This window comes from Bison bison, unplaced genomic scaffold (genome assembly GCF_000754665.1).
Source record: "Bison bison bison isolate TAMUID 2011002044 unplaced genomic scaffold, Bison_UMD1.0 scf7180017864289, whole genome shotgun sequence".
NCBI lineage: Eukaryota > Metazoa > Chordata > Mammalia > Artiodactyla > Bovidae > Bison > Bison bison.
The window spans coordinates 10,962,730-10,973,460 of record NW_011494861.1 but is presented as its reverse complement, the minus strand read 5'-3'; the positions used below and the strand labels follow the sequence as shown (position 1 = coordinate 10,973,460).

The 10,731-nt window shown below is 44.2% G+C and overlaps 1 protein-coding gene and 1 pseudogene across 1 annotated transcript in view; both read right to left on the bottom strand.

Moving 5' to 3' along the window:
- CFAP74 (cilia and flagella associated protein 74) overlaps positions 1 to 10,731 on the bottom strand; it is a gene marked incomplete at its 3' end in the record, with an annotated part of 88,613 nt that overhangs the window by 4,199 nt on the left and 73,683 nt on the right. Inside the window, exon 27 of the mRNA XM_010850216.1 lies at positions 529 to 805. Coding sequence (XP_010848518.1) covers positions 529 to 805 — 277 coding nt within the window. The remainder of the gene's footprint in view (positions 1 to 528; positions 806 to 10,731) is intronic.
- LOC104995926 lies at positions 993 to 1,346 on the bottom strand (annotated as a pseudogene).

Genomic DNA, 10,731 nt, shown 5'->3' with positions numbered 1-10,731 from the left:
CTAATTTGCTCACTTTACTACAATGCGTTTCTGTGACTGCAGGGCCTGCATGTCCCTGCCCATCCTCACTCAGTTCCCTCACAGTGGCTGTCACCCCCACATATGAAGGCATGGAAGTAAGCTCAGAGATGCTGTGAGGGCCCCGGGGAGTCCCTGCCTTGAGGCCTGGCTCTTTCTGTTTCATCAGGAGGAGCAGAGGTGGGAAACCTTGTGCTCCTGGTGACCAGGTGCTGCGCAGCCTCTGTGACCATCTGCTGTGACATCCAGGGCTCTACACCCTCACTTGGTCTGAAATGATGGAGCCCCCAGCCAGGGGCCTGTGGGGTCAGATGCCTTTGGGTGCCCCGCTTCTGGGGCCAGGCTGGGCTGGGTAGAGGGCAGGAGGGCCCACTCAGCTCTGATGAGGATCCAGGTTGATCTCTACCATCTGTTGTCTGGTTGAACCACTGTGGTCCAGGGTGGGCAGAACCAGGCACCCCGGGGTGGCCTGCCCCCCCCCAACAGCCCACCTGTGGGGCTCACACCTACCTTTCCTGGCCACACGGTGCCCACCAGGGGTGAGATGGTGATGGGCGAATCTGGGGGCAGCAGGAACTCAAAAGACGTGGGCCCCACGGGAAAAGCGTCCTCTGAGCCAATGCGGGGCACTGAGTGGGTCAGTGAGTTCATGCTCAGGTGGGAGTTGATGACGTACAGAGTGGCCACGGATGTGTCGTACAAGGAGGTGGCTGCAAACTTGATCTGGTTGTGGGACAGCTCCAGGGGCGGGTAGACACCCACGGCCCGGCATGCCAGCTTGAAGCACCTGGAAGTGACAGCATGAGGGGCTCAGCCAGGGGCTGAGCAAAGGGGCCTCCAACACAGGACGCCCAGGACCAGGACAGCAGGTGTCACAGGCTTTGTTTCCAACCCCATTCATGAGTTTTAGTCAATTTCCAAAATACCATTTACCCCTGTGCATATTTTTTATTACTCAAAAATGCTTCATTTTTTTATTTAGCTTTCTGACTCTCTGCTTATGCTTTCAATACTCTCACAACGATCTTCTGCTCCTCGATAAGGAAAGCGTGATTGATCCTGTCACGGACACATTTAGTACACATGGAACCACCATAGGCTCAGCTGACGTATTTCTTCGTTTCAGACAACCTCATGAGAACTTTAGGTCTCATAGCATAAACGCCTCTAAGTTGGCCTGGGCACACACCACATGTGGATTTTGTTGCCTTCCCAACCTTCTTGGTCTAAGTGTAAACAATTCTATTACCAGGGGTTCAGGACAGCCTGGTTTTGTTAGAGGTTGTATTGTAGGGCAGCCTACAACGGTATGTCAGATGCTGCACCATCCTGAATGCCTCTAGATGCTGTCCACTGAAGAGGCCCCTGTGCACATTTTAACTGGATAATTAAAATTTTCATCACAAGTTTAAACAGTTGCAATGGAAGTGTCTGATTTATTTCCTTAAATATTCAGTGATATTTAAAAGGGCTTCCCAGGTAACTCAGTGGTAAAGAATCTGCCTGGCAATGCAGGAGACACAAGAGACATGGGTTTGATTCCTGGGTTGGGAAGGTCCCCTGGAGAAGGAAATGGCCATCTACTCCAGGATTCTTGCCTGGAGAATCCCATGGACAGAGGAGCCTGGAGGGCTACAGTCCATGGAGTTGCAAGGAGCTGGACACGACTGAGCACAAACATATGCATGACATTTAAAAATAAAATGACAGAGCTTCCCTAGGTGTTCAGTGGCAAAGAATCCACCTGTCCACGCAGGAAATATGGGTTTGATCCCTGGTCCAGGAAGATCCCACATACTGTGGAGCAACGAGGTCCATGTGCCATAACTATTTGAGCCTGTGCTTTAGAGCCCAGGATTTATTGAGATGTAATTGACACACAGCTCTGCATTAGCTTGAGGTGTGCAGCAAAATGATTTGACATATATACTGTGAAATGATATTCACAGTAAGTTTAGTGAAAATCCATCATCTCACATAGATACAAAATTAAAGAAATAAGTATTTTTTCCTTTGTGATGAGAATACTTAGGATTTACTCTCTTCCCTTTCCTGTATAACATACAAGCAGGGCTAATTATATTTAGCATGTTGAACATTACATCCTTAGTTGTTTGTTGTTGTTCAGTTGCTAAGTCATGTCTGACACTTTGCGACCCCATGGACTGCAGCAGGCCAAGCTCCTCTGTCCTCCACTATCTCCTGGAGTTTGCTCAAATTCATGTCCATTGAGTCGGTAATGCTATGTAACCATCCTCTCCTGCACGCTTCTCCTTTTGCCTTCAATCTTTCCCAGCATCAGGGTCTTTTCCAGTGAGTCGGGTGGCCAAAGAACTGGAGCTTCAGCTTCAGTATCAGTCCTTCCAATTAACATTCAGGGTAGATTTCCTTTCGGATTGATTGGTTTGATCTCTTTGCTGTCCAAGGAACTTTCAAGAGGCTTCTCCAGCACGACAGTTGAAAAGCATCAGTTCTTTGATGCTCAGCATTCTTTATGGTCCAGCTCTCACATCTGCACATGACTACTGGAACTATCAGAGCTTTGACTATATAGAACTTAATTGGCAAAATGATGTCTCTGCTTTTTACTACGCTGTCTAGGTTGGTCATAGTTTTTCTTCCAAGGAGCAACCAAGCAACTTTTAATTTCATGGCTGCAGTCACTGTCTTCAGTGATTTGGGAATTCAAGAGAATGTATCACTGCTTCTACTTTTTCCCCTTCTATTTGCCATGAGTGATGGGACCAGATGCCATGATCTTAGTTTTTTGAATGTTGAGTTACAAGACAGATTTTTCACTCTCTTTCACTTTCTTCAAGAGGCTCTTTAGTTCCTCTTCACTTTCTGTTGTTACAGTGGTATCATCTGGACATCTGAGATTGTTGATATTTCTCCTGGCAATCTTGATTCCAGCTTCCAAGTTGTCCAGCCCAGCATTTTGCATGACGTACTCTGCATACAGGTTAAATAAGCAGAGTGACAATATACAGCCTTGACGTACTCAATTTTCCCAATTTTGAACCATTCAGTTGTTTTGCGTCTGGTTCTGTTTCTTCTTGAGCCACATACAGGTTTCTCAGGAGACAGGTAAAGTGGTCTGGTATTCCCATGTCTTTAAGAATTTTCCAGTTTATGTTTTCCTGGAATTCCCTTGCTTTCTCTATGATCCAATGAATGCTGGCAATTTGATTTCTGGTTCCTTTGCCTTTTCTAAACTCAGCTTGCACATCCAGAAGTTCTTGGTTTACATACTGCTGAAGCCTAGCTTGATGGATTTTGAGCATAACCTTATGAGCATAAGAAATTAGTGCAACAATCTGGTTGTTTGAACATTCTTCAGCATTGCTCTTCTTTGGGGTTGGAATGAAAACTGACCTTTTCCAGTCTGGTGGCCACTGCTGAATTTTCCAAATTTGCTGATATATTGAATGCAGCACTTTAACAGCATCATCATTTAGGATTTGAAATAGCTCAGCTGGAATTCCATCACCTCCACCAGCTTTGTTTATAGTAATGCTTCCTAAGGCCAACTTGACTTCACACTTCATGATGTCCAGCTCTAGGTGTCCACATCATCATGGTTATCCAGGTCATTAGGGCCTTTTTTGTATGATTCTTCTGTGTATTCTTGCCACCTCTTCTTAATATCTTCTGCTTCTGTTAGGTCCTTATTGTTTCTGTCCTTTGTTGTGCCCATCCTTGCAAGAAATGTGCCCTTGATATCTCCAATTTTCTTGAAGGGATCTCTAGTCTTTCCCATTCTATTGTTTTCCTCTATTTCTTTGCATTGTTCATTTAAGAAGGCCTTCTTATCTCTCCTTGCTATGCTTTGGAACTCTGCATTCAGTTGGGTATATCTTTCACTTTCTACTTTGCCTTTCGCTTCTCTTATTTTCTCAGCTATTTGTAAAGCCTCCTCAGACAACCACTTAGCCTTCTTGCATGTCTTTTTCTTTTGGATGGTTTTGGTCACTGCCTCCTGTGCAGTGTTACAAACCTCTGTCCATAGTTCTTCAGGCATGGTGTCTACCAGATCTAGTCCTTGAATCTATTTGTCACTTCCACTCTATAAACATAAGGGATTTGATTTAGGTCATACCTGAATTGACTAGTGGTTTTCCCTACTTTCTTAAATTTTTAAGTCTGAATTTTGCAATAAGGAGCTGATGATCTGCGCTAGTCAAAGCTATGTTTTTTTCCAGTAGTCATGTATGGATGTGAGAGTTGGACCATAAAGAAAGCTGAGCACTGAAGAATTGATGCTTTTCAACTGTAATGAAGAGTCTTGAGAGTCCCTTGGACTGCAAGGAGATCAAACCAGTCTGTCCTAAAGGAAATTAGTCCTGAATATTCTTTGGAAGGACTGATGCTCAAGCTGAAGCTCCAATACTTTGGCCACCTGATGCAAAGAACTGACTCATTTTGGAAAAGATCCTGATGCCGGGAAAGACTGAAGGCAGGAGGAGAAGGGGACAACAGAGGATGAGATGGTTGGATGGCATCACCGACTCAATGGACAAGAGTTTGAGCAAGCTCCGGGAGTTGGTGATAGACAGGGAAGCCTGGAGCCCTGCAGTCCATAGGGTCGTAAAGAGACAGACACGACTGAACTGAATTGAACTAATTGAGCCACAGTCAACTCCAGGCCTTGTTCTTGCTGATTGTATAGAGCTTCTCTATCTTCAGCTGAAAAGAATATAATCAATCTTATTTTGGTATTGACCATCTGGTGATATCCATGTGTAGAGACATCACTTGTGTTTTTGGAAAAGAGTGCTTCCTATTACCAGTGTGTTTGCTTGACAAAGTTCTGTTAGCCTTTTTCCTGCTTCATTTTGTACTCTAAGGCCAAACTTGCCTGTTGCTCCAGGTATCTCTTGATTTCCTACTTTTCCAATCTCCTGTGATGAAAAGGACATCTTTTTGGTGTGTGTTAGTTTTAGAAGGTCTGGTAGGGCTTCACAGAACTGGTCAACTTCAGCTTCTTTGGCATCAGTGTTTGAGGCATAGACTTGGATTACTGTGATGTTGAATGGTTTGCTTTGGAGACGAACCGAGATCATTCTGTCATTTTGGAGGTTGCACCCAAGTACTGTATTTCAGACTCTTGTTGACTGTGAGGGCTACTCCATTTCTTCTAAGGGATTCGTGCCCACTGTAGTAGATATAGTGGTCTTAGAATTAAATGTGTCCATTCCTATCCATTTTATTTCACTGATTCCTAAGATGTTGATGTTCATTCTTGCCATCTCCTGCTTGACCACATCCAATTTACCTTGATTCGTGGACCAAACATTCCCGGTTCCTATGCAATATCGTTCTTTACAGCATCCGACTTTACTTTCACCACTAGATACATCCACAGCAGAGTGTCATTTCCACTTTGGCTCAGCTGCTTCATTCTTTCTGGAGCTGTTTCTCTGCTCTTCCCCAGTAGCATATTGAACACCTTTGAATGTGGGGGCTCATCTTCTGGCGTCATATCGTTTTGCCTTTGCATACAGTTCATGGGGTTTTCAGGGCAAGAATACTGGAGTGTTGCCATTCCCACCGCTGGTGGACCGCATTTTGTCAGAACTCTTCGCTTTGACGTGTCGTGGGTGGCCCTGCACGATGTGGCTCAGAGCTTCACTGGGTTACGCAAGCCCCGTTGCCATGACAAGGTTGTGATCATGAAGGGACATCCCTACTAGTTATTGTAACTGGAAGTTTCTATAAGAGGGTTTAAACTTTGCATTTGATTTCCCTCATAGTTGTTGGACTATTCAGATTTTCTCTTTTTCTCCCTGTCAGTTTTGGTAAGTTTTTGTTTTTTAGAAAATTGTCCATTATATCCAAACTGTCACATTAACTGGTGTAATGTTGTTCATAACATTTTTTTTAACCTTTCTGATATTTGTAGGCTCTGTGACGTGTCCCCTTTCATACCTGAGATTGGCAATTTGTGTTTTTTTCCCCCTCTCTTTAAAAAAAAATCTTGATTGGTCTTGCTAAGAGTAATGAGTTTACTAATTTCTAGAACAAACTCTTAGTTTTATTGTTTTCTCTTTTGGATATTTGATTCATTTCACTCGCTGATTTACGCTGTTATCTTTATTACATTCTTTCCTTCTACTTTCTTTGGGTTTAATTTGCTGTGCTCTCTTCCCAGTTCTTGAAACAGAAGGTTAAATAATTGATTTTGCACACTCTCTCCTCTTCTTTATATGCATTTGGAGCTAGAAACTTCCTGCTAAGCACTACTTTTGGTGGTTCACCAGCCCTCCAACTTAACATGTCCATAGTCAAATCCTTAGATGTGTTCACGTGTTCAGGTACTCCCAGCGAGTTGGGGGGAAAAGCAGAAGCAAGATGTAGATTGCTATGTGGAGTCTGACACCACCCATGTGACCGATGTGGGGTGTCACACCCCCCCCCCGACCCTGGCCACCTGCGGCTCCCCTGGTGTTAGTGCTGAAGTCCCACATCCTGGGAACCCCTCTTTCCTGGACAGCCTGACCTGGCTGGTCACCCTGCATTTACATAAATTTAGGTCTCCTGCATGCAGGCAGATTCTTTACTGTCTGAGCCACCAGGGAAGCCCCAGGAATACATACAAACAATAAATATGCCATTAGGAAGTGAAAGTCAGACACCCAGAAATCGGAAGGACCCTGCGGATTCTGGCAGTGGGAGGCTCTGGGGAGGGAGGAGGTCCGCACGTCGCTTGCTGCAAGCAGACCGTCTATTTCTGTAACAAAGGGAAACTGGAGGCAAACATGATAAAAATGTAAGAGCCACTATTGTGGGTGGAGGGTACAGCAAGCTGGCTCTGGAATCTTCTGAAAACAGAAGGGAGGGCTTAGAGGAGGTGGCTCTAAGGAAGTCGCTGACCCCGACATACTGAAGAGGGCACCCCAGAGTCATGAAGGAGCGAAGTGTGAACTGGGCTCTCACAGCTGAGAAGCTACCATTTGCAAAAATGAGCAGTGGGAAAGGACCCAGATCAAACCATAAATAAAGCTGTTAAAAGAGAAAAAGGGAACAGAATAAATACAATCCATATAGACAGTAAAACACGCCAGAGAGATGTGCCCACAGAGAGTTGAAAATTGCAATGTGATCATTCAAAGTGAGCTTAACAGACTTGAGAAAATAATACAACATATGAAAAAACAGATCAGAATCTCAAGAAGTCAGAAGTGAGGGATTAAAATTTAGGAAAGGGGACTTCCCCAGCAGTCTGGTGGTTAGGACTCTGTGCTTCCAATGCAGGAAGAGTTGGATCCCTGGTTGAGGGGCTAAGATCCCACAGACTGTGTGGTATGGCCAAAATAAAAAAACCCACAAACGACTCAGGAAAGGATTATAAATAAAAGAAATATAGAAACAGAAACTCAGAAGGGAGCCATGAATAAAGAAACACGGAAGATAATTCTTTAAGAGAAAGAAGAGATAAGTGTGGAAATATTTAAAAAAATGATGAGGGACTTCCTTGGTGGTCCAGTGGATAAGACTTCAGGCTCCCAGAGCAGGCGGCCCGGGTTCCACCCCTGGTAAGGGGGCTGGATCCCACATGCCGCAGGTAAAGATCGGGCGTGCCAAAATGAAGATTGAAGATCCCACATACCACAACGAAGGATATTTGGGCCAGAGTGAGGAAAGCAGGAGAGACTCCATCTTAAAGACAGGATGTAAACTGGGCCTGAAGCCTGCCCAAGAGTGAGGAAAACTGTTGCTAATGAAAACCAGGTCTCCTGGAGACTTCCCTCCCTACAGATGGCAAACAGAGTTTGTAGTTGAGGTCGGGCTGCCCCTGTTAGGTTAACCATGTAGACATTCCCCCTTGATGTATACTCATTGTCTCTCCCCACTTTAACCTTAATTGTTTGTTCTCCTAGCACATACTTGTTGTAAAACTCAGTCGTATACAACAAAGAGGTTGCTAACACGTAACCAGTCATGTGGTGGTGGTGGTGGGGGTAATAAAACTGGGCCTCTCAGAAACATCAGGGTACTTGTTGGGAACTGATTCCCCTTGGACCCGCTGGTGTAATAAACCATACTCCCCTGTCCTGAGTGTCCTCTGAGGTGTGTTTGAGACTCCGGATTCCACAACAAGCCCAAATAATAAAGAAACTGTATTTTTAAAATGATGGCAAAGGATCCAAGAAAAAGTGGCAAAAGTGAACAAAGCCAAGACAAGTCATTATATTTACTTCAGGAGGCTCCCAGGAGGAAAACCAAAGGACAAGAATAAAGCAAATGTTTTAAGTTTTAAGACTAAAATTCTAGGAAGTGTTCCTGAAATTAAAAAAAAAGATTTGAAAAGCACCATGTACCTGAGAAAATCAGTTGATAACAACCAACACAAAGTGTGTTCTTATAAAATTACTGGATTTTAGATAAGAAGCTGTTGTTCAGTCACACAGTCGTGTCTGACTCTTTACAACCCCAAGGACTGCAGCAGACCAGGCTGCCCTGTCCTTCACCATCTCCCAGAGTTTGCTCAAACTCACATCCATTGAGTTGACGATGCCATCCAACCATCTCATCGTCTGTTATCCCTTCTCCTCTTGCCCTCAATCTTTCCCAGCATCAGGGTCTTTTCCAATGAGTCCGTTCTTCGCATCAGGTGGCCAAAGGATTGGAGCTTCAGCTTCAGCATCAGTCCTTCCAATGAACATTCAGGATTGATTTCCTTTAGGGTTGACTGGTTTGACCTCCTTAATATCCAAAAGACTCTCTAAAGTCTTATCCAGCACCATAGTTCGAAAGCATCAATTCTTCAGTGCTCAGTCTTCTTTACATTCCAACTCTCATATCCATACCTGACCAGTGGAAAAAACAGTGCTTTGATGATAGGGACCTTTGTCGACAAAGTGATATCTCTGCTTTTTACTAGGCTGTCTAGGTTTGTCATAGCTTTTCTCCCAAGGAGCAAACATCTTTTAATTTCATGGCTGCAATCAGCATCCACAATGATTTTGGAGCCCAAGAAAAATGAAATCTGTCACTGTTTCCATTTTTTTCCCCATCCCACTCCAGTACTCTTGCCTGGAAAATCCCATGGATGAAGGAGCCTGGTGGGCTGCAGTCCATGGGGTCGCGAAGAGTCGGACACACTGAGCGACTTCATTTTCACTTTTCACTTTCATACATTGGAGAAGGAAACGGCAACCCACTCCAGTGTTCTTGCCAGGAGAATCCCAGGAACGGGGGAGCCTGGTGGGTTGCCGTCTCTGGGTTCGCACAGAGTTGGACATGACTGAAGCGACTTAGCAGCAGCAGCAGCAGCAGAGTTTTGCCAAGAGAATGCACTGGTCATAGCAAACACCCTCTTCCAACGACACAAGAGAAGACTCTACACATGGACATCATGAGATGGTCATCACCAAAATCAGATTGATTATATTCTTTGCAGCCAAAGATGGAGAAGCTCTATACAGTCAGCAAAAACAAGACTGGGAGCTGACTGTGGCTCAGATCATGAACTCCTTATTGCCAAATTCAGACTGAAATTGAAGAAAGTAGGGAAAACCACTAGACCATTCAGGTATGACCTAAATCAAATCCCTTTTGATTATACAGTGGAAGTGAGAAATAGATTTAAGGGACTAAATCTGATAGACAGAGTGCCTGATGAAGTATGGATGGAGGTTCGTGACATTGTACAGGAGACAGGGATCAAGACCATCCCCATGGAAAAGAAATGCAAAAAAGCAAAATGGCTGTCTGGGGAGGCCTTACAAATAGCTGTGTAAAGAAGAGAAGCAAAAAGCAAAGGAGAAAAGGAAAGATATAAGCATCTGAATGCAGAGTTCCAAAGAATAGCAAGAAGAGATAAGAAAGCCTTCCTCAGTGATCAATGCAAATAAATAGAGGAAAACAACAGAATGGGAAAGACTAGAGCTCTTCAAGAAAATTAGAGATACCAAGGGAACATTTCATGCAAAGATGGGCTTGATAAAGGACAGAAATAGTATGGATGTAACAGAAGCAGAAGATAGTAAGAAGAGGTGGCAAGAATACACAGAAGAACTGTACAAAAAAGATCTTCATGACCAAGATAATCATGATGGTGTGGTCACTCACCTAGAGCCAGACATCCTGGAATGTGAAGTCAAGTGGGCCTTAGAAAGCATCACTACAAACAAAGCTAGTGGAGGTGATGGAATTCCAGTTGAGCTCTTTCAAATCCTGAAAGATGATGCTGTGAAAGTGCTGCACTCAATATACCAGCAAATTTGGAAAACTCAGCAGTGGCCACAGGACTGGAAAAGGTCAGTTTTCATTCCAATCCCAAAGAAAGGCAATGCCAAGAATGCTCAAACTACCTCACAATTGCACTCATCTCACATGCTAGTAAAGTAATGCTCAAAATCCAACAAGCCAGGCTTCAGCAATACATGAACTGTGAACTTCAAGCTGGTTTTAGAAAAGGCAGAGGAACCAGTGATCAAATTGCCAACATCCGCTGGATCATGGAAAAAGCAAGAGAGTTCCAGAAAAGCATCTATTTCTGCTTTATTCACTATGCCAAAGCCTTTGACTGTGTGGATCACAATAAACTGTGGAAAATTCTGAAAGAGATGGGAATACCAGGCCACCTGACCTGCCTCTTGAGAAACCTATATGCAGGTCAGGAAGCAACAGTTAGAACTGGACATGGAACAACAGACTGGTTCCAAATAGGAAAAGGAGTACATCAAGGCTGTATATTGTCACCCCTGT